This window comes from Heterodontus francisci, chromosome 14 (assembly GCF_036365525.1).
Source record: "Heterodontus francisci isolate sHetFra1 chromosome 14, sHetFra1.hap1, whole genome shotgun sequence".
Lineage (NCBI taxonomy): Eukaryota > Metazoa > Chordata > Chondrichthyes > Heterodontiformes > Heterodontidae > Heterodontus > Heterodontus francisci.
In genome coordinates, this window is record NC_090384.1 from 67,910,205 (window position 1) to 67,937,962 (window position 27,758).

Consider the following 27,758-nt stretch of genomic DNA (forward strand, 5'->3'; position numbering starts at 1 on the left):
TCACAGCTCCAGGGACCTGGGTTCAATTCTGGGTACTGCCTGTGCGGAGTTTGCAAGTTCTCCCTGTGACTGCGTGGGTTTTCGCCGGATGCTCCGGTTTCCTCCTACCACCAAAGACTTGCAGGTTGATAGGTAAATTGGCCATTATAAATTGCCCATAGTATAGGTAGGTGGTAGGGGAATATAGGGACAGGTGGGGATGTGGTAGGAATATGAGATTAGTGTAGGATTAGTATAAATGGGTGGTTGATGGTCGGCACAGAATCGGTGGGCCGAAGGGCCTGTTTCAGTGCTGTATCTCTAAATAAATAAATAAATTTCCAGGTCCTGACCCATCACCCCCATGAATCGCTCACATGACACTATTTTTAAATGCTAATGTCCTGATTGGGCAGGAGGCGAGCTCGGGGCCCAATAAGAGGTGCCGAGCACCTCCATGAGGTAGCAGCTGCCTGCCTGGCGCCAAAGGCAAAGGCATGCGACAGCCATGATGGACCCTGGCGCTGCCTTGCCACGGAGATTCTAAAGGGGGAGGGTGAACAGCCAGTTGTCATTGTGCACATAGGCACTAATGATATAGGTAAAAAACGGGATGAGGTCCTACAAGCAGAGTTTAGGGAGTTAGGAGCCAAGTTAAAAAGTAGGACCTCAGAGGTAGTAATCTCAGGATTACTACCAGTGCCACGTGATAGTCAGAGTAAAAATGAAAGAATAGTCAGGATGAATGCGTGGCTTGAGAGATGGTGCAGGAAGGAGGGGTTCAGATTTTTGGGACATTGGGACCGGTTCTGGGGGAGGTGGGACTATTACAAATTGGACGGTCTACACCTGGGCCGGACTGGAACCAATGTCCTTGGAGGTGCTTTTGCTAACGCTGTTGGGGAGGGTTTAAACTAATGTGGCAGGGGGATGGGAACCAATTGAGGTCAGTTGACAGTAAGGAGGTAGTAACAAAAGCCTGTAAGGAACTAGATAATGAAGTCAGTGTGACTAAGGGGAAGAACAGGCAGGGAGCAGATGATGAATATAAAGGGACTGGTGGTCTGAGGTGCATTTGTTTTAATGCAAGAAGTGTAGTAGGTAAGGCAGATGAACTTAGGGCTTGGATTAGTACCTGGGAGTATGATGTTATTGCTATTACTGAGACTTGGTTGAGGGAAGGGCATGATTGGCAACTAAATATCCCAGGATATCGATGCTCCAGGCGGGATAGAGAGGGAGGTAAAAGGGGTGGAGGAGTTGCATTACTGGTCAAAGAGGATATCACAGCTGTGCTGAAGGAGGGCATTATGGAGGACTCGAGCAGTGAGGCAATATGGACAGAACTCAGAAATAGGAAGGGTGCGGTAACAAGGGTGCTGTACTACAGGCCTCCCAACAGCGAGCGTGAGATAGAGGTACAAATATGTAAACAGATTATGGAAAGATGTAGGAGCAACAGGGTGGTGGTGATAGGAGATTTTAATTTTCCCAACATTGACTGGGATTCGCTTAGTGTTAGAGGTCCAGATGGAGCAGAATTTGTAAGGAGCATCCAGGAAGGTTTTCTAGAGCAGTATGTAAATAGTCCAACTCGGGAAGGGGCCATACTGGACCTGGTGTTGGGGAATGAGCCCGGCCAGGTTGTTGAAGTTTCAGTAGGGGACTACTTTGGGAATAGTGATCACAATTCCGTAAGCTTTAAAATACTCATGGACAAAGACGAGAGTGGTCCTAAAGGAAGAGTGCTAAATTGGGGGAAGGCCAACTATACCAAAATTCGGCAGGAGCTGGGAAATGTAGATTGGGAGCAGCTGTTTGAAGGTAAATCCACATGTGATATGTGGGAGGCTTTTAAAGAGAGGTTGATTAGCGTTCAGAAGAGACATGTTCCTGTGAAAATGAGGGATAGAAATGGCAAGATTAGGGAACCATGGATGACAGGTGAAATTGTGAGACTAGCTAAGAGGAAAAAGGAAGCATACATAAGGTGTAGGCGGCTGATGAAAGACGAAGCTTTGAAAGAATATCGGGAATGTAGGACCAATCTGAAATGAGGAATTAAGAGGGCTAAAAGGGGTCATGAAATATCTTTAGCAAACAGGGTTAAGGAAAATCCCAAAGCCTTTTATTCATATATAAGGAGAAAGAGGGTAACTAGAGAAAGGATTGGCCCACTAAAGGACAAAGGAGGAATGTTATGCTTGGACTCAGAGAAAATGGGTGAGATTCTAAACGAGTACTTTGCATCGGTATTCACCGAGGAGAGGGACATGACGGATGTTGAGGTTAGGAACAGATGTTTGATTACTCTAGGTCAAGTCGGCATAAGGAGGGAGGAAGTTTTGGGTATTCTAAAGGGCATTAAGGTGGACAAGTCCCCAGGTCCGGATGGGATCTATCCCAGGTTACTGAGGGAAGCGAGAGAGGAAATAGCTGGGGCCTTAACAGATATCTTTGCAGCATCCTTAAACACGGGTGAGGTCCCGGAGGACTGGAGAATTGCTAATGTTGTCCCCTTGTTTAAGAAGGGTAGCAGGGATAATCCAGGTAATTATAGACCGGTGAGCCTGACGTCAGTGGTAGGGAAGCTGCTGGAGAAGATACTGAGGGATAGGATCTATTCCCATTTGGAAGAAAATGGGCTCATCAGTGATAGGCAACATGGTTTTGTGCAGGGAAGGTCATGTCTTACCAACTTAATAGAATTCTTTGAGGAAGTGACAAAGTTGATTGATGAGGGAAGGGCTGTCGATGTCATATACATGGACTTCAGTAAGGCGTTTGATAAGGTTCCCCATGGCAGGCTGATGGAGAAAGTGAAGGCGCTTGGGGTCCAAGGTGTACTAGCTAGATGGATAAAAAACTGGCTGGGCAACAGGAGACAGAGAGTAGCAGTAGAGGGGAGTTTCTCAAAATGGAGACGTGTGACCAGTGGTGTTCCACAGGGATCCGTGCTGGGACCACTGTAGTTTGTGATATACATTAATGATTTGGAGGAAAGTATAGGTGGACTGATTAGCAAGTTTGCAGACGACACTAAGATTGGTGGAGTAGCAGATAGTGAAGGGGACTGTCAGAGAATACAGCAGAATGTAGATAGATTAGAGAGTTGGGCAGAGAAATGGCAGATGGAGTTCAATCAGGGCAAATGCGAGGTGATGCATTTTGGAAGATCCAATTCAAGAGTGAACTATACAGTAAATGGAAAAGTCCTGGGGAAAATTGATGTCCAGAGAGATTTGGGTGTTCAGGTCCACTGTTCCCTGAAGGTGGCAACGCAGGTAAATAGAGTGGTCAAGAAGGCATACGGCATGCTTTCCTTCATCGGACGGGGCATTGAGTACAAGAGTTGGCAGGTCATGTTACAGTTGTATAGGACTTTGGTTCGGCCACATTTGGAATACTGCGTACAGTTCTGGTCGCCACATTATCAAAAGGATGTGGATGCTTTGGAGAGGGTGCAGAGGAGGTTCACCAGGATGTTGCCTGGTATGGAGGGCGCTAGCTATGAAGAGAGGTTGAGTAGATTAGGATTATTTTCATTAGAAAGACGGAGGTTGAGGGGGGACCTGATTGAGGTGTACAAAATCATGAGAGGTATAGACAGGGTGGACAGCAAGAGGCTTTTTCCCAGAGTGGGGGTTTCAATTACTAGAGGACACGAGTTCAAAGTGAAAGGGGAAATGTTTAGGGGGGATATGCGTGGAAAGTTCTTTACGCAGAGGGTGGTGGGCACCTGGAACGCGTTGCCAGCGGAGGTGGTAGACGCGGGCACGATGGAGTCTTTTAAGATGTATCTAGACAGATACATGAATGGGCAGGAAGAAAAGAGATACAGAACCTTAGAAGATAGGCGACATGTTTAGAGAGAGGATCTGGATCGGCGCAGGCTTGGAGGGCCGAAGGGCCTGTTCCTGTGCTGTAATTATCTTTGTTCTTTGTTCTTTGTTCTTTGAGATCAGGCAGTTCCTCAGAGGAACAGCACCAAATATAAAATGGATCAGAGGCAAAACAGCTAGAACAAAGGTACTGCGCATGTCCCCGTGCAGGATACCGGGGCTACCGATAATTTTAAACATTTAAAGAAACACCTTCCCTTTGCCCCACAACAAAGGCAACAGCTGTGCACTAATGTGCACCAGACTGCTCGAGTTCGCTGGAATTCCCTTCCATAATTGTGTACCAACCTCCCCGGCCTATTAACAAACTCCTAAAGGATCTTAATGGTCCCTTAATCAGAGGCAAGTGGCTTCCCCCATTCCCTGTCTCCCGCCCTGACATTGAAAATTGTGGACTGTCCCGGAGGCATCGTTTCCAGAGATGACCTCCGGGACCGCGATCTTCAAATTGCATCTGCTCTGGCTCCTGACCTCATGGCCCTTTGAAAATTCAGCCCATGAGTTCAAATCCGACCACAGCAGCTGGGGAAATTTAAGTTCAATTAAATGCTAATATTATATTTATTTATATTTAGAAATACAGCACTGAAACAGGCCCTTCGGCCCACCGAGTCTGTGCCGACCAACAACCACCCATTTATACTAACCCTACAGTAATCCCATATTCCCTATAACCTACCTACACTAGGGGCAAATTACAATGGCCAATTTACCTATCAACCTGCAAGTCTTTGGCTGTGGGAGGAAACCAGAGCACCCGGCGAAAACCCACGCGATCACAGGGAGAACTTGCAAACTCCGCACAGGCAGTACCCAGAATTGAACCTGGGTCCCTGGAGCTGTGAGGCTGCGGTGCTAACCACTGCACCACTGTAATGATCACATAACTACTGGATTGTCATAAAAATTCATCTCGTTCACTAATATCCCTCAGGGGAGGAAATCTGCTGTCCTTACCTGGCCAGGCCTACATGGAATCACATGGAACCACAGCGATGTGGTTGACTCTTAACTGACCTCTGAAATGGCCTAGCAAGACACTCAGTTGTATCAAACCACTCGAGAAAAGTCAAATAAAAATAACACCACCCAGCATCGGCCTAGGCACTGGAAATGACAAAGGCACACCTGACCCAGCTGACCCTGCAAATTCCTTCTCACCAATCTCTGGGGACCTGTACCAAAATTGGGAGAGCTGTCCCACAGACTGGTCAAGCAACAGCCTAATATAGTCATATTCACCGAATCATAACTTACAGACAATGTCCCAGACTCGTCCATCAACAGAGGTGGCAGCACAGTGGTATACAGTTGGGAAGGAGCTGGGAATCCTCAACATTTACTCCGGATTCCTTGAAGTCTTGGAATCAGGTCAAACACAGGCAAGGAAATCTCTTGCTGATTACCACCTACTGCCCTTCCTCAGCTGATGTTTATTACAACTTGGAAGAAGCACCGAGGGTATCAGTGGCACAGAATGTACTCTGGGTGGGGGACTTCAATGTACATCACCAAGAGTGGCTCCGTAGCAACACTACTGGCTGAGTCCTGAAGGACTTATCTGCCAGACAGGGCCTGTGCCAGGTAATGAGAGTACCAAATAGAGGGAAAACCCTACTTGACAATAGGAAAATTGGCCAGGTCTCTCCTGTCCACAAAAAGTGGGACAAATCCAATCCGGCCAAATACTGCCCCATCAGTCTTCTCTAAATCACCAGCAAAGTAATGGAACATGTCGCAGCACTTACTCAGCAACAACCTACTCCCTGATGCTCAGTTTGGTTTCCGCCAGGCCCATTCAGCTCCAGGCCTCATTGCAGTCTTGGTCCAAACATTGACAAAAGAGCTGAATTCCAGATGTGAGGTGAGAGTGACTGCCCTTGACATCAATGCAACATTTGACCAAGTTTTGGCATCGGGGGCCCAAGTAAAACCAAACTCAATGGGAATCAAGTGGAAAAGTCTCCAATGGCTGGGGTCATACCTAGCACAAAGGAAGATGGTTGTGATTGTGGGAGGCCAATCATCTGAGCCCCCAAGACATCACTGCAGCAGTTCCTCAGGCAGTGTCCTAGGCCCAGCCATCTTCAGCTGCTTCATTAATGTCCTTCCTTCCATCATAAGGTCAGAATTGGGAATGTTCGGTGATGATTGCATAGTGTTAAGTTCCATTCGCAACTCCTCAGATACTGAAGCAGTCTTTGCCAGCATGTAGCAAGACCTGGACAACACTCAGGCTTGGACTGATAAGTGGCATGTAGCATTCACGCCACACAAGTGGCAGGCAATGACCATCTCCAACAAGGGAGAATCTAACCATCTCCCCTTGACATTCAATGGCATTACCATTGCTGAATCCCCAACCATCAACATGCAGGACGTTACCATTGACCAGAAACTTAACTGGACCTGCCATATAAATAATGTGGCTACAAGAACAGGTCAGAGGCTGAGAATTATGTGGCGTGTAACTCACCTCTTGACTCCCCAAAACCTGTCCTCAATGTAAGGCACAAGTCAGGAGTGTGATGGAATACTCTCCACTTGCCTGGATGAGTGCAGCTCCAACAATACTCAAGAAGCTTGACCTCAACACCATCCAAGACAAAACAGCCTGCTTGATTGGCACCCCATCCACCACATTCAACATTCACTCCCTCCATGACTGGTGCACAGAAGCAGCAGTGTGTACCATCTACAAGATGCACTGCAGCAACTCACCAAGGCTCCTTCAACAGCAACTTCCAAATCTACAATCTCTACCACCTAGAAGGCAAGTTCCCCCCCAAGACACCATACTGACTTGGAACTATATCGATGTCCCTACACTGTTGCTGGATCAAAATCCTGGAACTCCCTTGCTACCAGCACTGTGGGTGTACCTACACCACATGGACTGCAGTGATTAAATAAGGCAGCTCACCACTACTTTCTCAATGGCAATTAGGGATGGAAAATAGATGCTGGCCTTGCCAGCGATGTTCACAACCCAAGAACAGATGGAAAAAAACATAGGTGGTGTAACAGGTTCACAAGCAAGACTTGAACTTTATCTTAATGTTGTCTGGAATTTTCTGTTACATACGCATTATATATAGAGGCTGCATACATTGCGCTGGTATATAACAAATTAAATGGCAGCGCCTCCAAAATTACCATCAGCTTCTGCCAGACTTCAGGTTGCCTAAAAGACCTGGAACCCAACCCACTCTAGTTGAAGGAACCATTGATACAAGATTATATGTTGGAAATTTAGACCTGTGAGCAGGAGAAACTTCATCACACAGAGAGTTGTAAGGATGTGGAATTTGCTTTCAGGGATGGTGGTTGAGGTAGAACTGTCAACATTCAAGACTGGATTATACAGAGGGCAGAAGGGTAAAGGAACAGGGTGGACAAATGTGATTAGAACTATTTTCTCATGCAAAGCGTAAATGCTGACACAAAGTGCTTGGGCTGCATAGCCCATTTCTGTGTTGTACCTTTTACAGATTCCTATCAATACCCCTTGGTCCTGCTAATGTCAACTATTTCAGATTTGTTGGTTCATGCTAGTTAATTTTCTGGTTTGATATTAAACACAATCTCATTAATCTCTTCCCGACTTCTTTCAGGTCATTTTTATTCCTGGAGATAATTTCCAAGAACTTCCTCAGAGCTGCTCCCGCACTACCAATGTTATTTCATTGGAGGTGCAGCAGGAACCCCACTTATGTGCAGAAACAGGGCCCAGATATTAATGGGATGTGGGTAGATTACAGGGGAGCCCGATAGCCGGTGAAGAATCTAACAAGGCAGGGAATGTGAAGACTGCCAATCTCAATGACAGGGCCTCAATTAAATAACTCTTTGTGACAGTCTGCCAGATTGATAGGAATGGAAATTTAGTGACAGGAGACTGCAGTCAAAGACCCATGAGAATGGTCCCTGCAGTCAGTAGGGGAGAGGCTCAGACTATGATTAGAAGTGGAGGAGGAGGAGGAAGAAAGCTGAGGCCACCATCAGGAGGGGGAGGGGCGGAAAGCTGATTTTGCATTTGGGATGAGAGATCCTGTTGATGACAGCAATCAGGAAGGGTGAAGGGCAGGGTTGGGAAGGCTGAAGACTTCCTTATGAGGTCTGGGTTAGCAGCCCTGCTCCTCATGGCCCACAAGGAGCTCATAAACATGCAAAATTTTAAAACTTACCTGGGCCTCTTATGGTCAGTTGTCTCCTCACATCATGTTGCTGCTGCTGGGCAATGGCAGACTCCCCTGTGTTGAAGTGAAGACAGAATATAACACACTAGTTATACTGTAAAAACATATGACCATGAAATATTGCGAGTACGGTTCCAGATCAGGCAGGATGGCAGGCATGCGTGAACAGCTTTTTGCCTGCTTTTTGCTCTTCTCGTCTCAGTGCCTCACATCTTCATGACTTCTCAAACTACCCAAGAGTATTAGCATAGATGCACCCTTTGGAGTTTCTCTCCACTGCCTAATGCACTGAGGTCCCAATGTCTCTCCTTTTTCAGGGGTGGACCTTGATGATTATTGTCCTATAAAGATTTACTTTATTTTGAAATACACTATAAAACATTGAGTTTTTTTGTCTAAACCATGGGTAAAAAAAATCGCCTTTAATATTTTCTTGAGCCTTCATACATACTTTGTGTCCTCGATCAATCAGGCCCATTCATCGTGCTTTCCTTATCCCATCTCAAGCTGTTCTCCCTGATCAATTCCATCCTCCCCAGTAACATTCCATCTCTGGCCATCAAACTAACTCCCAGGAGTTTCATTATCTGTATCTGTTCTATCACCATTTATTCATGTTCAAAGCTGTTCATAAGGTCTGTTAATGAGCTGCTCATAAATTGCCATTCAGTTCAGTGTCCTTGTTTCTTATTCAACTGTTGAATGATGGTAATTCACTAAAGTAACTCCTATTCTATTCCTACATACCAATTAACTTTTACATTTCAGCAGGCATCCTAATTAAGCAAGGTTAAATGAAAAGCCTAGCACAGCTTTGTAGTATGGTTATCTATTTACGCAAGTATCCAGCTATGACCCCTTGTTCAGGCTAATGATAGTGACCTAAGAATAATCATTCCACTTGTTTTGAGGGAAATGAAACAGTAAGCAATTCCCAGTAAAATGAAACTTACAGCACTAATTATTCCTTTACCTATTTCAAGCTGAATATAAATACAGATATATACATATACCTAAGCATATTGCTAATTTCTAATACAAAAGCACAGTACTGCAGATACTGAAACTGCAGTATTTTGCTACTATATTATTGTTTAATTCACTGTCACTTCTCTTCCAGGATTGCCAACCTTGTAGAAGTTCTGCTCTTCTCTCCAACAGGATTTCTGTTTGGCTCTTTTACCTTGTTCACTTTTCTTGATTTCTATTTCCCTTCTCATGTTTGATTAGATATCGACCAAAACTTGCTTTCACAGCCACATCTCTTTCCTCAGCAACTGTCTCCAGCTCCAAGTTATTCCACGTGGATTCCAACTGAAACGCTACCCTTCATGTTTCGGTTCCACCCACGATTACAGTTATCTCTGAGACATTTAGTGCTCCTTGAACTGCTGTTTGATCCACATCCTGACATCCACACTCAGTGCCATGCGTCGCCATGTGCACACTCTCAGCCTCTCTCTTCAGCAGCACTGACTTTTTTTATTCTTTCACCGGCTAGGCAAGCATTTATTGTCCATCCCTAATTGTCCTTGAGAGGTGGTGGTGAGCTGCCTTCTTGAACCGCTGCAATCCATATGATGTTGGTACACCACAGTTCTGTTAGGAAAGGAGTTCCAGTGACGGTGAAGGAACGGCGATATAGTTCCAAGTCAAGATGGCTTGGAGAGGAACTTGCAAGTGGTGAAGTTTCCATGCATCTGCTGCCCTTCTCCTTCTCGGTGGTCGAGGTCGTGGGTTTGGAAGGTGCTGTCGAAGGACCCTTGGCAATTTGATGCAGTGCATCTTGTAGATGGAACACACTGCTGCTGTCGTCGTCGGTGGTAGAGGGAGTGAATTTTGAAGGCTGTGAATGGGCAGCCAATCAAGCAGGCTGCTTTGCCTTGGATGGTGTTGAGCTTCTTGAGTGTTGTTGGAGCTGCACTCTTACAAGAAAGTGGAGAGCATTCCATCAAACTCCTGACTTGTGCCTTGTAGATGGTGGGCAGGCTTTGGGGAACCAATTGAGTTACTCACCACAGATTCCCAGCCTCTGACCTGCTCTTGTAGCCACAGTATTTATATGGCAGGTCCAATAGAGTTTCAGGTCAATGGTAACCACCAGGATGTTGATAGTGGGGGATTCAGAGATGGTAATGACATTGAATGTCAACGGGAGAGGGTTAGATTCTCTCTTGTTGGAGATGGTCATTGCCTGGCACTTGCGTGGCGCGAATGTTACTTGCCACTAATCAGCCCAAGCCTGAATGTTGTCCAGGTCTTGCTACATATGGACAAGGACTGCTTCAGTATCTGAGAAGTTAGGTATGGTGCTGAACATTATGCAATCATCAGCGATCAGCCCCACTTCTGACCTTATAATGAAGGGATGAAGCAGCTGAAGATGGTTGGGCCTAGGACACAACCCTGAGGAACTCCTGCAGTGATATTCCGAGACTGAGATGAGTGACCTCCAACAACCAATGCCATCTTCCTTTGTGCTAGGTATGACTACACCCAGTGGAGAGTTTTCCCCCTGATTCCCATTAACTCCAGTTTTGCTAGGGCTCCTTGATGCCACACTCAGTCAAATGTTGCCTTGATGTCAAGGGCAGTCACTCTCACCTCACCTCTTGAGTTCAGCTCTTTTGTCGATGTTTGGACCAAGGCTATAATGAGGTCAGGAACTGAGTTGCCCTGCCAGAAACCAAACTGAACGTCAGTGAGCAGGTTATTGCTAAGTAAGTGCCACTTGATAGCACCTTCCATCATCTTGCTGATGATCGAGAGTAGACTGATGGGGCGGTTAGTGGTTGGATTAGATTTGTCCTGCTTTTTTGTTTACAGGACATACCTGGGTCATTATCCACATTGTCGAGTAGATGCTAGTGTTGTAGCTGTACTGGAACAGCTTGGCTAGGGGCACACCCAGTTCTGGAGCACAGGTCTTCAGTACTATTGCCGGAATGTTGTGAGGACCCACTGCCTTTGCAGTATCCAATGCCTTCAGTCATTTCTTGATATCACATGGAGTGAATAAAATTGGCTGAGGACTGGCATCTGTGATGCTGGGGACCTCAGGAGGACGCTGATATGGATCATTCACTTAGCACTTCTGGCTGAAGCTGGTTGCAAATGCTTCAGCCTTTCTTTTGCAAAGGTGTGCTGGGCTCCCCCATCAGTGAGGATAGGATTATTCGTGGAGCCAGTTCCTTGTGTAAGTTGTTTAATTGTCCACCACCATTCACAACTGGATGTGGCAGGACTGCAGAGCTTAGATCTAATCAGTTGGTTGTGGAATCGCTTAGCCCTGTCTATCACATGCTGCATCCGCTGTTCGGCACACAAGTCGTCCTGTGTTGCAGCTTCATCAGGTTGACACCTCTTTTTTAGGTATGCCTGGTGCTGCTCCTGGCATGCCCTTTTGCACTGTTCATTGAATCAGGGTTGATCCACCGGCTCGATGATAATCGTAGAGTGGGGGATATTCCGGGCCATGAGGTAACAGATTGTGGTTGAGTGCAATTTTGCTGCTGATGATGGTCCATAGCCCAGTTTTGAGTTGCTAGATCTGTTTGAAATCTATCCTATTTAGCACGGTGGTAGTGCCACACAACAAGTTGGAGGGTGTCCTCAATGTGAAGATGGGACTTTGTCTCCACAAGGATTGTGCAGTTGTCACTCCTACCAATACTATCATGGACAGATGCATGGGCATCTGTGACAAGTAGATCAGTGAGGACGAGGGAGTAGGCTCTTCCCTCTTGTTGGCTCCCTCACCACCAGCCCGAGACCCAGTCTAGCAGCTATGTCGTTTAGGACTCAGCTCGCTCGGTCAGTAGTGGTGCTACCGAGCCGCTCTTGGTGATGGACGTTGAAGTCCTCCACCCAGAGTACATTCTGCACCCTTGCTGCCCTCAGTGCTTCTTCTAAGTGGTGTCCAACAAGGAGGGATACTGATTCATCAGCTGAGGGGAGACGGTAGGTAATAATCAGCAGGAGGTTTCTGTGACCGTGTTTGACCTGATACCATGAGACTTCATGGAGTCAATGTTGAGGACTCGTAAGGCAACTCCCTCCTGACTGTATACCACTCTGCCGCCACCTCTGGTGGGTCCGTCCTGTCGGTGGGATGGGACATACCCAGGAATGGTGATGTCTGGGACATTATCTGTAAGTTATGATTCCATGATTATGGCCATGTCAGGCTGTTGCTTGATAGCTCTCCCAATTTTGGCACAAACTTCCAGATGATAGTAAGGAGGACTTTGCAGAGTCGACAGAACTGGGTGTGCTGTTGTCGTTTCTGGTACCTAGGTTGATGCCGGGTGGTCCGTCCGGTTTCATTCCTTTTAGACTTTTCTCTGGAAGTTTGGAGGGTACTTAAGAGTCAACCACATTGCCGTGGGTCTGGAGTCACATGTAGGCCAGATCAGGTAAGGATGGCAGATTTCCTTCCCTAAAGGAAGTGAACCAGATGGGCTTTTACGACCATCGGTTTCATGGTCACCATTACTGAGACTAGCTTCTTTAATTCCAGATTTATTAATTGAATTTAAATTCCACCAGCTGCCATGGTGGGATTTGAACTTGTGACCCTAGAGCATTAGCCTGGGGCTCTGGATTGAAAGTTCAGTGACATTATCACTACATCACCACCTCCTCATTCACTCTATCTCACCCTATCTCAAAGCTGTCCTGCTCCGCAGTTTCATTTCATCCTTCATGTCATCCGACGCCTTAACAAAAAACCTTTTCTCTTCCTTTCAGGCGTGAAGGATCGCAAGTTCCAACAACTCATGGATACCAATGCCCCCCCCCAGATCTTTCTTCCCCTTCACTTCCCTCTGACCCCTGCTTCTAATCTCACCTCTTGCTGTGCATTCATGATACCCTTTGACCCTCCCCTCTCTGACCCAGAATGATCTGTCCTTAGCAAAGGCCTCAGCTTCATCCCCATATGCCCCACCTCAATGAATTTTGAGCTCAGCATGATGTTGAGTTCTTCTTCTGTCGCCTTCGCCTCCGCTCTCACTTTTTTGGCCAGGTGTCTTCGCCCGCACAGCGGACCCTTTTACCCATCTCCAGTATTCTCTCTCCACCTGGACCTCTCCCTCCAGCCTCTTACCCTCTCTCGATCTTTTCAATGAGAACTGCCAGTGTGGCAACAGCCATCTCAATTTCTCTGCTCCCCTCACTCACTCTAACCTGTCTCACTCTGAACTTGCTGCACTCCGTTCTCTCAGGTCCAAACCTTAACATTGGTTTCAAACCTGCTGACAAGGGTGGTGCTGTTGTTGTCTGGCGATCTGACCTCCACTTAGCAGAGGCCAAATGTTAACTCTGTAATATTTCCTCCTATTGCCCCCTGGACCATGACCCCATCATTGAACATCAAGCCACTGTCTTCAGCACTGCCACTGAACTCATATCCTCTGGAGATGTTCCCTCCACAGCTTCCAACCCCAACCAGCCTGCTTCCACCTTCTTCCCAAGATCCACAAATAGGACTAAACTAGTAGACCTATCGTTTCAGCCCGTTCCTGCCCAACTGAACTGATTTCTTCCTATCTTGACTCTATTTTTTCTCCCCTAGTCCAGTGTCAGGCAAACCCCCCACCTGCCAAGACTGAGGCACACATTATTTCGCTACATGAACATTAAAACTTAAAATTGCAAGCCCCTGACTGGAAATATATTTGCATAGTACCAGACAGTGTTGAAACAAAGGAACCAGACCCTGCCCCAATACACAGAAGAGACCTGGTCAAGCCACTCAGTCACGTGACCACCTGCTGGCCAACTAGGGGAGTATTAAATTGGGAAAACAGAATTTGAAATCAGAACGCCGTGTACTCCTGGAACTGAAGCAGAACCCTCTCCTGTCTGCCTGCTCCCATCTCCTTCCCACAGAACTGAATCTTGTGAAAATGTGAACCTAAAAGAGAGAAAAGTCTCCTACGTGAACAAGGTTTAAGCAGAATACTAGGCCCCAATGAAACAGCAAGAATTACCTACAAAAGGACTATACTGTGAGCTTGAAGCTCAGCAACAAGATATTGCCTCAAACTGTTCCACTTTATCTTTTCTTCTCTTTTCTGTCCCTATCTGCATGTGTATATTGCGTGTGCATGCTATTGTGAGTGTGTCCTATAGCCCTAGGCGTCAACTGTATTAGAGTTTAAGGTTTAATAAATTTCATTTTTCTTCTTTAAACATGAGGAAACCTGGTGTGTTGGTTTCTTTGCCTTATAATTGGAAAGCTTTGAACGAGGATTCACAAAGGGGGAGCTCAAAACACAGTTTGTGTTTAAAATTAAACCCTGTTACAATAATACCAGGTGAAGACAGTAATAGACCCCAAAACCATTTCTCACCTGGTCATAACACCAGTCTCTCCCCATCTACATCCTTGACTCTTCTGGTGCCCTCCTTTACTTTAACAGTTTTTAATTTCCTGGTTGTAACCGTCTCCTCTTCACCGTGGACATCCAATCTCTCCACACCTTCATTGCTCACGAGGTCGGTCTGAGGGCTCTCTGCTTCTTCATTGAGTGGCGGCCCAACCAGTTTCCATCCACCGCCACCCTCCTTCACCTGGCTGAACTTGTCCTCTTATTGAACAACTTCTCCTTTAACTCGCCTTACTTCCTCCAAATAAAAGGTGTTTCTCTGGGTAGCCACATGGGTCCTAGCTATGCCTGCCTTTTTGTGGGATATGTGAAACATTTCTTGTTCTAATCCTACTTGGGACCTCACCCCACCCCACCCCATGCTTCTGATATGTCTTCCTTTTTCCTCAGCTGAGAATTCCCCTCACCATGGTTGACAGGGCCCTTGACCGTGTCCGAACCATTTCCTGCACTTCTGCTCTCACCCCCTCTCCTCCCACCCAGAGCCATGATAGAGTTCTCCTAGTCATCACGTTCCAGCCTCTGTATCCAACAGATCATCCTCCACATCTGACCCTTCAGCATTCCACAGGGACTGTTCCCTCTGCAACACCCTGGTCCACTCCTCAATTATCCCCAACACCCCATCCCCTTCCCAGGGCACGTTTCCACAGAAGCACAGGAGGTGCTATACCTGCCCTTTTACCTCCTCTTTTTTCACTGTCCAAGGCCCCAAACACTCCTTCTAGGTGAAACAACAATTTATGGTGTACTTCTTTCTGTTTAGTAAACTGTATTTGCTGCTCACAATGCAGTCTGCTCTACACTGGGGAGACTGCTTTGCAGAACATCTCCGTTCAGTCTGCAAGCATGACCCTGGGCTTCTAGTCGCCTGCCATTTTAATTCTCTACGTTGCTCTCATGCTGACCTCGGCTTACCGCAGTGTTCCAATGAAGCTCAAGGAGCAGCACTTCATCTTTCAATAAGGCATTTTACAGCCTTCTGGACTCAATATTGAGTTCAACAATTTCAGATTATAATCTCTGCCCCTATTTTGTTTCCTTTGCATGTTTCAGTCTTAATCTTATTTTCTCTTGTTCTGCTTTTGGACAGCAACTATTCATTATTTTGCCATTCACATCTCCTCTGGTGGCATTTTTTAATTTGTTTGTGGGATGTGGGCACTGCTGGCTAAGCCAGCATTTATTGCCCATCCCTAATTGCCCCTTGAACTAAGTGGCTAGCTAGGCCATTTCAGAGTCAACCACATTGCTGTGGGTTTGGAGTCACATGAAGGCCAGACCAGGTAAGGACAGCAGATTTCCTTTCTTAAAGTGAACCAAATGGGCTTTTACAACATTTTACAATGGTTTCATGGTCATCATTAGACTAGCTTTTTAATTTCAGGTTTATTAATTGAATTCAAATTTCACCATCTGCCGTGGTGGGATTCAAACCCATGTCCCCAGATCCTCTGGATTATTAATCCAGCGACAATACCATTATGCCACCATCTCCCCTTTTGTCTCTTTACTTGTAGCATTCCTACTCCCTTTAACTCTCCCTCACCACCAACTCTTTTGTCATTTAATCTCTCCCATCTTTTGCCCTATCACAGACCTTCCCTTTTGTCATTTCTCCACCTGCCCCCATTTGACCCACTAAAAACCTATTACATTTCTAACTTTTCCCAATTCTGATGAAGGGTCATTGACCTGAAATGTTAACTCTGTTCCTCTTGCCACACAGGCTGCCAAACCTGTGAGTATTTCCAGAATTTTCTGTTTTCATTGCTAATTTCTAACATAGGATAAATTCTGATGAGCTCCAACAGTTGGGTTACCACTCAGATATTTGTGGGTTCAACAACCTTGCATCTTGCTTGTGGAGATGCTTAATAATGATTGTTGTTTGTCTGTACTAATTGGATGCCTTACTACAGTCGATGTGTTAAAATTTTATGAAACCTATAAGGTAGTAAAATTGGCTCAGAGATGACAGCAAAAATGTTTAAAATGCCTTAATCTGGCAGTCCATATATAGTACTAAGATGCTGACATCTTCCTGTTTATACTTTTCAATATCTTATTTTCAAAAATCTATTTTATTGACCTATCATCCTAACATTGTTATAACTGTAATACTGCAATCAGGACTCTGAACAGCTTGGCTCCTCCATCAATCCATGTAGCAGAGCACTCTGATAACCTAAAGATGGAAAATGCTGCAAAACGCAGCAGGTCCTCCTGCATCTGCAATGAGAAACGTTTTAAATGCAGACTCTTCATCGGAATCCCAATCGGTTCTACACCATGTCTTTTCTATTCACGCGTGCCTTCCCAGTATTTGCTTTCCAAATGCAGATTTTTATGTCTTTTTATGCCAGTACTGTAATAACCCACAGGTCAGTTTTGTAAAAACAAAAGGATCCTTGCTGTTGGTGAATGCTGGGTTAAACTTTGGAATTCTTCGGAAGGGGAAAGGGTCACTGCATTTTAGAACATATTTTTAAGAAACTTGGCGAGGGAAACCAAGTGCAAAGTAGAAATATATTAAGTGTGCTGAGGTGAGGGCCTCATTGAAACGAAAGCTCTGGTGCCATTGGATGGTGTGGGGGCGGGTAGGGCCGGATTTCCAATCACATTCTTCATGCTTATTGGTAAAAGACGTGACGAAAAAGTTATATTCATTGCAGATGCTGTGGGTGCGCGTAGTGAGGTTTGCGCTCGGACACTGCTGCTTGGGGCTTTTATAGGAAGAATATTACTGTTTACAGCGATTAGCTTTCGGAAACGTAAACTGATTCATCCTTTCAATAGCTGTAGATTTATATTATCTACTGACGTTTACATTTAATTATATATATAAAGCAATTGTATTTTTTGACATATAGTTCAAAAGAAATAATTTTGAAATATTGAGTTTTTTTCTCTCCCACAGAGATACTAGGTGTTAGGTGTGGTTGTTTCGATAAGGTTTGATTTTCTCTGCTGGAGTGAGGGGGATTTATTCCAACCGTTAGGGTTTTTTTTTGCGCCTTAAGTTATAATTGCAATCTTATTCTTTTCCGTCAATATAAATGAAAACCAAATTCTCCAGCGCAGAGGACACTCTCGGGATGGGGCTGCTGATCGCGCAGAATGGCATTCGCGTCCAGCATGAAGAAACCACCGAATACAAAGCCGGAAGACAAGACGCACCCGATCAGCAAACCAAGCATAAAGCTTATCTTTGGTGCAAAGAGTTTCTTCGAGGTGCTTGGAAAACCTTGACAGAGGATGAATTTCAAATTAGCATCATAAGGTTTGTGTGTGAATGCTTTAAAAATATTTTCTTCGTTGTAGTATTTTGGGGATTTTCTGTTGCCCGACTGTTTGATTTTTTTTTTAAATGGAGTAGCCGTGGGATCTAAAGAAAACACTGAATTTGTGACGGGGTATATGCAAAAAGAGAGAGAAAAAAAATAAACGAGTTGTCTAAAAATGGAGTCTACATCTTCACCTTCCAGCAGAGCTAGAGGATCCCGGATACGCTCGAGTACCATCGAGACCAATAATATTTGTTTAATATTCCAATATGGGTTCTGATTTAAAAAAGGAACTGTCAATGAAAAATACAGAAAGAACGGAAAGGTCGGGAAGGCTTCAGATAGCTCTATGGTGACACGATCCATTTAACGTTTTGCCTTGTGTTTGAATTGTGAAGGAAATGAGGAAATATATTCGGGCGGGAAGATAACTTTGGATTATTTAAAATTTGGCCTGTCAGATTTTTAACTGTTATTGAGGATTTGAAAGATTATAACATTAATTAAATGCGCATTTATCAAGGACTTGAGGTGAATTTGATCCTGCTCACTCAGCGTTGTTCCTTAAATGCTGAGAATGCATTCCATTTGAAGCCTATTTCAACTAGACATATAAATGCTTATTTGATGGAAACTTAAAGTTTATTTGTTTAATCCAGTTCGAAATACAAATGATGTGGAGTTAATTAGTTTCATTCTAGTTTGGAATGAAAGGTTCCACATGGGTTTGGGGCCAGAGGGTATTATGAAACAAGAATTTGGGGTTTGAATATAATAAATATATTATGTAAAACTGTTGTGATTGTCTTTACAGCAAGTAAACACTTAACAGATGTATCGGCCTGGTTACAAGAACATAGGAGCAGGAGTAGACCATTCAGCCCCTTGAGTCTGCTCTGCTTTTCAATTGGATCATGACTGATCTGCAACTCAACTCCATTTTCCCACCTTTGCTCCATATCCCTTGATGCCCTTACCAAAAAAAAAACTATCTCAGTCTTGAAAGCTTCAAATTGTTCTAGAAGTCACAAAATTTGGGGAAGGGAGTTCCAAATTTCTACTCCCTTTGTGTAGAAAATGTACTGCTTGATTTTGCTCATGCATGGCCTAGCTCTCTAACTTTTAGGTTGGGACCCCTTGTTCTTGATTGTGCCACCACAGGAAATAGTTTTTCTTTGCATCTACCCTATGAAATCCTTTTTAACATTTTAAATACCTTGATCACATTAGCCCTCAATCTCCTATACTCAAGGGAATACATGCCAAGTTTGTACAATCTGTCCTCATAATTTAACCCTCTTAGCCCCAGTAACTTTCTGCCTTCTCGGATAGTCAAAAAAAAAATTCACTACACAGGTAAGTGGCAATGCAGAACGTTCACTCTGGAAAATTACGTGGCATAGTTACAGAGTGTAAAACATCTATGCTATGCAGAATACATTGCCAATTATTCCCATTGTTGCATTTTGCTACAATGTTGGATTCCTCAATCTGGTTGCCTTAGAATTCTGGCATTCCGTTGAAGAGGAAATATTGTAGTTGGTTGTTTATATGTTGAAAAACATCAATTGCATCAATGCATAAATCACACTGCCAGGTTTGCGGATTGTAAAAAAACAAAAATCTGCGTCAATTTGTGAGTTATTCACCAGAATTTGTTCTGTAGCACAGCATTCACTTGGTAAAACTCGAAACATGAGTTACATAGGAAGATAGGAACAGGAGTAGGACATTCAGCTCCTCGAGCCTGTCCTGCCATTCAATGAGATCATGGCTGATCCGTGGCCTAACTCCATATACCTTCCTTTGGCCCATATCCCTTGATATCTTTGCTTAACAAAAATCTATCTATCTCAGATTTAAAATGCTGTTATGTGGGAGAGAGTTCCAAACCTCTACCACCCTTTGCGTGAAGAAGTGCTTCCTAACATCTCTCCTGAACGGTCTGGTCCTAATTTTTAGACTATGCCCCCTAGTTTTAGAATCTCCAACCAGTGGAAATAGTTTATCTTTATCTAGCCTGTCTTTTCCTGTTAATATCCTGAAGACTTTGCTCAGATCACCCTTTAACCTTCTAAATTCTAGTGAAAACAGGCCTAATTTGTGTAATCTCTCCTCATAACTTAACCCCTGTAGTCCAGGTATCATTCGTGTAAACCTACATTGCACTCCCTCCAAGGCCAATATCTCCTTCCTAAGGTGTGGTGCCTAGGACTGCTCACAGTATTCCAAGTGGGGTCTAACCATGGTTTTGTACAGCTGCAGCATAACCTCTGTGTCTCTATACTCAAGTCCTCTAGATATAAAGGCTAGCATTCCATTAGCCTTTTTGATTATTTTCTGCACTTGCTCGTGGCATTTTAAAGATCTATGCACCTGAACCCCCAAGTCTCTTTGGACATTCACTGTACTCAACCTCTTCCTATTTAGAAAGTACCCTGCTCTATCCTTTTTTGGTCCAAAATGGATAATCTCACACTTGCCCGCATTGAAATCTATCTGCCACAGTTTTGCCCATTCACCTAGTCTGTCAATATCTCTTTGCAATTTTATGCCAGCATCTAGACTGTCTACAATGCTGCCTAACTTTGTATCATCAGCAAATTTGGATATATGACTTGCTATGCCATCATCCAATTCGTTAATGAATAATGTGAATAATTGAGGCCCCAACACAGATCCCTGTGGGACACCACTAGTCACATCCTGCCAATCGGAGTACTTACCCATTATCCCCACTCAACCAACTTCCTAACCATGTCAATAATTTGCCCTCAACTTCATAGGCTTCTACCTTAGTTAACAGTCTCTTATGTGGGACTTTATCAAATGCCTTCTGGAAGTCCATATAAATAACATCCATAGACATTCTCCTGTCCACTACCTTAGTCACCTCTTCAAAAAATTCTGAGATTTGTCAGGCATGACCTTCCCATCATGAATCCATGCTGGCTGTCCCTGATTAACTGAAATTTTTGTAGGTGTTCAGTCACCCTATCCTTGATTATAGACTCCAGCAACCTGCCCACCACAGATGGTATTGTAACTAATTTGACTGGAAATTTCAACCGTTCCATTTTTGGTCTTATCTAATATTATCATCCTCTTATTTTGCAGGGGTGGCCTTAGTAATCTACTTTTTCAATGCTCATTGCCTGATACTAAAAGCTGTGTAAAGGATGAACCACGCTGTGTTCTCCTTCGATTGTATGGTGCAATACTTCAGGTGAGACTGTGTATCCGGACGTGGGATGATCACTTATGATGCATGTCTGAGAGCTAAAGATGTTTCCATTAAGTGTTAGAAACTAGTGGGAAATTGTAGTAGAGTAAATGGTTTGGTTGAATAATCAATTTTCATTTTGAGCACCATTTTTATTGGCTTAAGAATCTTTGTGTCTAAATGTGAATCAAAGCCGTTCTGTGTCAACAAACCAGTTTTAAAATGTTGTAGTGTTAAAATTGCACGAACTAGTACCTTGCTTTGCTCTGAGCAAGAGTAAATTACTTTTACCCAATAATTTGGAACAAATGTTTCTCCTTATTTTACAACTGAGATTTCAACAATATACTGAGTTACAGTTCTAGTCTTAATCTACAACATGAACAGAAACATAAAGTGACCCACATAATAGATTGAGTTGCTAGTTAAAACTTTAGAAAATGTCTTTACAGATCTTTTAAATTAAATATATTTTCCAGTTTGCAGAGAAGTGCACAGAAAAATAATACAGATTAGTCATTTTGTGAGGCATGGAACATTTTAGTCTCCAGTAACTGGAGAAGGTGTAGAGTATATGGCAATCTAGATTGATGTAAAGTTTAATGAAATATTTAATAGTTCACAGGAATTGAGAAATATAGTAGCTAATAAGAAATTTGCTTCTTTTCAGAAAATGTGCAAGTGAAAATGGCCACTTTCCCAGCAGATTACTGAAACATTAATCATGAAAATTCATACAAAGGAAAAATGATTTTTTATTTCATTTTGAATACTGTAAACTGCTAGACATGTCACTGATTTGGCTTTGCAGAATTCAGGTCGTTATGACAGAACTGTTTGGTTTAGTTCATGTTCTTTAGAACAGAGACCCATAAACAAATCCTTAAGAGTTTAGAAGAGACACCTGTTACAAATGGTCTAAAGGTAGGATTCTACATTTATACGTCACAGCTGTATTGAACTTTATGCTGAGTGTTCTACAAATTCATGATAGTCGTGCGCTTATTGTTGGATATGTGGAAGATTGAAAACATCAAAGACGATTCTCAGTCTTCTAAGTTCCTTCCACCTGATGACCTATGTGTATGACTATGGTAGTTAATCATTACAAAAAGTGCAAATTGCCTTTGGCTTGCAGTGTATGCCATATAATTGGCAACTAATGGGAAAAGATGTAGTTTGAGGCTATTTTGAATGCCCCTCTTGTAGGGGAAAATGATCTGCGGACTGCCACACACTCAATTCTTAAAAGCCCTAACAATAATGCACCCAGATCCTATTGATCCCTTCATATTACTGATGGAAACAATGATAATGGAACCATTGAATTATTTATAAATACGTATGTAAATATAATACATTGATGAGATGGCTCAATTTGAAACACTGATTGCTGAGTGATGAAACAAATTTATTTTCAAGTACTGATTGGATGAAGCTCACCCTAATCATTATAAAAATTATCTTCCTGTAATATACCAATTTTTTTCTCCATTTTCTCCCTATCCCTCTTTCCTGAACTTGCATAGAATTATACAGAATATACAATACAGAAACAGGCCATTCGGCCCAACTAATTCATGCTGGCATTTATGCTCCACTTGAGCCTTTTCTCATCCTTCCTCATTTAACTATTGGCATAACCCTCTATTTCCTTCTCCCTCATGCTTATCTAGCCTCCCCTTAAATGTATCTAACCAGTCACCTCAAACTCTCCATGGTAGAGTTCCACATTCTCGCCACTCTCTGGGTTAAGAAGGTTTTTTTTTCTGAATTCGCTATTTGATTTCTTGATTGTTTGTTTATATTGATGACCTCTAGTTTTGCTACTCCCCACAAATGGAAACACACTCTGTGTCTGCTCCATCAAAACCTTTTCATAATTTTAAAGACCTCTATTAGCTCACCCTCAGCCTTTTTTCAGGAAAGAGACTCAGCCTGTTCATCAGTATAACCTCGCAGTTCTGGTATCCTCATTTGTAAATCTTTTTTGCACCCTCTCCATTGCCTCTATATCCTTTATATAATATGGTAACTGGAATTGTACACCGTACTCCAAGTGTAGTCTAACCAAGGTTCGATACAGATTTAGCATAACTTTTTCTCTATTTTTCAATTCTATCCCTCTAGAAATAAACCCTAGTGCTTGGTTTGCTTTTGTTACGGCTTTATTGACCTGCTGTGGAACGTTCAGTGGTTTGTGTATTTGTACTCCCAGATCCCTCTGCTTCTCTACCCCATTTAAATTCTCATTTTACAAGTAATATATGTCCTCTTTATTTTTCTTACAAAATGTTGAAATTCATTTGATAGTTATAGGGCGGCACAGTTGACAGTGGTTAGCACCGCAGCCTCACTGCTCCAGGAACCCGGGTTCAATTCTGGGTACTGCCTGTGCGGAGTTTGCAAGTTCTCCCTGTGACCGTGTGGGTTTTCGCCGGGTGCTCTGGTTTCCTCCCACAGCCAAAGACTTGCAGGTTGATAGGTAAATTGGCCATTGTAAATTGCCCCTAGCGTAGGTAGGTGGTAGGAGAATGGTGGGGATGTGCTAGGGAATATGGGATTAATGTAGAATTAGTATAAATGGGTGGTTGTTGGTCAGCACAGACTCTGTGCTCAGTGGGCTAAAGGGCCTGTTTCAGTGCTGTATCTCTCTATGACATTAAAAGGTAAAATTTTACCATGTGGTATAGGTCTCAAGCCATACTCAGCAAGAAAACCTCTATGCTACATCAAATCATCAGAAAATCAGGAGTGCCATGACTTGGGCACTGTGCCAGATTCCCAACCCGCACTTCTGTCAAGTAAGGCTTGAGTGAAGTGTCACTGAATTTATTCTTATATCTCAGCATGAGTCAACAAATTGGATGGATAGTTAGCCGGCTGCAAGACAGAAAGCAGAGAGTAGGAGTAAAGGGTAACTATTCAGAGGCAAAAGATGGGACATGTGGTCCAACAAGAATTAATGATGGGACCTCTTGTTTACTACTTATACTAACAACTCAGACTTTGGAACCAAAAACACAAATTTCTAAATTTATAGACAACACCAAATGGGAGGAATGGTCAACGCTGAGGTGAACCACAAGAAAATACAGGAAGACATCACTAAATTAGCAAAATGATCATATATTTATTTAGAGATATAGCACTGAAACAAGCCCTTCGGCCCACCGAGTCTGTGCCGACTAAGAACCACCCATTTATACTAACCCTATAGTAATCCCATATTCCCTACCACCTACCTACACTAGGGGCAATTTACAATGGCCAATTTACCTATCACCTGCAAGTCTTTGGCTGTGGGAGGAAACTGGAGCACCCGGTCACAGGGAGAACTTGCAAACTCCGCACAGGCAGTACGCAGAATTGAACCTGGGTCCCTGGAGCTGTGAGGCTGCGGTGCTAACCACTGTGCCACCCTGTCCATGCTGGGAGTACAGATCCCCTGAAATGTGCATCCAGCATACAAAACTGTTCTCAGGTGAAAATGTAGACTTGCCTCAAATGTTAACTGACTGACCATCAAAGGAGCTGACTGTCCAAATTTATTATCTTTTCTATTGCATCTAATCTTTGTGGAACTGCAAAAATAATTATATCTGTTACATTCACAAGGCTATTCCCATATTCACAGAAATAGAAATTACATTTTACTATATCCTACAATTACATGTTCCTAGTTCTCATTACACATGAATGTCACAATTGTTTTGATAGTGACTTGGTTTCTTAGGAAAATAGAAACAGGAGTAGGTCAGTCTGACTCCTGAACCTGTTCTGCTATTCAGTGAGATCATGGTTGATCTGCACCTCAACTCCATTTACCCACCTTTGTGTCATACTTCTTGATACCTTTGCCTCGCAAAAAATGTCGATCTCAGTCACGAAAATTCCAAAACAAAAGCATTCACAGCCATTTGGGGGAGAGAATTCCAAATTTCCCCTTGCAGCCATGTATTTTATTTGTAGCAAATTAAATTTGAATCTTTGGTCTTGTTACCATAGTGCTTTAATATGCATGTACAAAGTAATTATTAAAACATTAGCTGCTTTACTTCATATTACCAAATTAATGCTAACTGTGAAAGCATACATACCTATATAAATTCAAGAATATGTACCTTTTCTGGTGTGGATGATTTTCAGTTACAGGTTTATATTCTGATGGCTGCATTTGCTCTGTTTTGATGCACTAAAAGTTCAAATTAATGGTTTCAAAGAAGTGGATAAATATTTAAAATATGGAGTAGGCATGTACACATCAAAAATTGAATCATACAGTTGGAAGACAAAATTATCAAGTCTTTCTTTCCATCAATCATCACGTCCATTTTGTAACACAAAAAGCATTAGAAACAGCTATTTCACATAACATTGCAGTATGATTCATCAAATGGGATGTTTCAAATATATATGGGATCAATACTTTAAAGGTTGAAATTAACTCAAAGAAGCAATTGGGCTAACATCCATCAGATAAAATGGCATGATTTGTTGAAATTGTAGAGCATTACGTTTTATAAAAAAACAAATTTATTAAAATCATGCAAAAGAGGTAACATTGTGGAGTAGGGAGGAGGGGAAGAAAAGCTGCTTAGGTTTAACCTTGGAATAAAGCTGTGCGGCTGGGGAGTATGCCTTTGGATATACAGCTGCACCTGCATTTTTGATAAACAGATCTGGTCTTTAACAACATATGTGGCACCACCATATTTATTGCAGTAGAATGGAGATAATTCTATATTGAACTAAATTCTAGAGCAGCAAAATAATTTTTTGTGGGACATACTGAAACTTAGTGATCTGTAACAAGCCTTTCTATTGTAATTTCAAAATAAGAACGTATCCATAATATACCATTGTATAGAACAGTCTTATTGATCCCAAGCACAGTAAGTTTTCTTTCAAACATTTAACAGTTTATTCATTGATGTGAGTAGAAATTTTGTAAGCTGTTACAATTTTAATCTGATGATTCGGAATGGAACATTTTCAACTGATGCTTTGACATCAACAAATATTTAATCTACACGAGGTTCAAAAGTATGATCTGCAACCCCGTTACCTTTAGGGTGATCAAAATAATTGACATGCTGATAGTTTCCCCCACAGTTCATGAATTATTAGTAAGCCAGCAAGCGTGTGTGTGTGTGAATTTACTGTGACTTTTTCTTATCAATTGGTAAAAGCTCAAAGTGCTGAATGTTTATATTGCAGTGACTACAAATCTTCCCTGAATGACCTGGTTCTAAGTTTAACATTATGTCCCCTTGTTCTGCACTTCCCCAACAGAGGAAGTAGTTTTGCTCTATCTCCCTATCAAATCTTTTAATCCCCTTAAACATCTCAATTAGATCCTGTAATCTGTTATTATCAAAGGAATACAAGCCTAGTCTATGCAACCTGTCCTCAAAATTTAACCCTGATATCATTCTGGTAAATATGTGCTGCACCCACTTCCAAGACCTATATATTTTTCCTGAGGTGCAGTGCCCAGAATTGAATGCGGTTTCTTGGCATAAACTTGTAGAATTTCAGTACTGCTTGGATCCAAATTGGGGATTAACCTAATATGTTCTGAATACAATCAAAACTACAGGCAGACCTTCAATTGATCCTGTGAATCTAGTTTGTTCACTGTCATGTACCAACTTTGTTTTCAGTTGTACACAACAGACTTCAGACTGCACTGTTCACAAGGGTTGTGTGCAGCATAATGTCAAACAAAAATAATTAGCAGTTTGCTAATTGGTTGGCATTTTTTAGTAAGCTTTCAGATATTTTAAGAGTTTTTATTTGAGAGATGAGTCCTGTATTTCCATCTTGACACAACTGTTGATTTTTTTGATATTTTATAGTGCTTTGCCTAAGTACGTTGAGCACAGTAAGTTGAACAATGTTTCTTAAAACTTTTATACAGAATAAAGCAAAGTGACTATTCTTTGCTGACAATTCTCGTTTCCTCTGTTTGAGGAAAAACTGAATAATAATGGTTGATTGTAATTTATTGCCAACTGTCTATACTGCTCCTGATTTTTCAAATATGCTATAGTTTTCATTCTCTGATTCTAGCCAGTGCTTTGTTTAGTTAACTAAGATTTAAGTAGACCATGAAACAAACAAAGTAAAGTAATTTAGACATTCTTGTTGTAAATTACAAGTTGAAAGTCAAACAATTGTATCTTAAGATTCTTAGCAATTCATTCTATAAGAATGCATGGTGTTCAATAATTACCCAGGAAGAAATGCCTATGGCATATACTAGCTTATTTGTTCCACTTCATTCTCTCTAGGTGAAGACTTGCATAGTTCCCACATTTTGCCTGACAAGAAATCTGTGGCTCTTGTATTACATCGTGCTGTAACAGTTCAAATCTTTACTCCTAATTATTTTCAATACCGTTTATGATAACATTTTTAAAAAATGAGTTGGATGAAGTGCTGTCTTTCTAATTGCGTCACATTTTTCAAGTTTCAATTCGAAATATCAGATCTGTATCCCCACAGCTACTTATCTATTCATTCTGCATCTTATAGAAATTGTGCTGTTAATTTCCTTCAAAAACATTCCAACAAAAACATTCCAAGCAATGTATATGAATTTTGTGTTTGAAATAACAAGCATGTTCAAGTGGAAAGCTTAACTTGTTCAGCATCTTCACACTTGGAGAAAAGCTGAATAAGCACTTAACTTTTCTTTATTGGAACCTAAAATTCATTTATAAGACTGTTGCAGCTTAGTTCTTCTAAACACAGCTCCTGTTTTTGCCATT

At 42.6% G+C, this 27,758-nt stretch overlaps 1 protein-coding gene across 3 annotated transcripts in view; it reads left to right on the plus strand.

The window, feature by feature from the left end:
* Positions 1 to 17,144: 17,144 nt before the first annotated feature.
* chka (choline kinase alpha) overlaps positions 17,145 to 27,758 on the plus strand; it is a 67,833-nt gene continuing 57,219 nt past the window's right edge. For 2 of the 3 annotated variants that reach the window (XM_068046399.1, XM_068046400.1), the window contains exons 1-2: positions 17,145 to 17,755; positions 20,877 to 20,985. In XM_068046399.1, the coding sequence (XP_067902500.1) occupies positions 17,532 to 17,755; positions 20,877 to 20,985 (333 nt within the window). In that variant the 5' untranslated portion in view covers positions 17,145 to 17,531. The remainder of the gene's footprint in view (positions 17,756 to 20,876; positions 20,986 to 27,758) is intronic. The other variant, XM_068046402.1, reaches the window with a different exon arrangement.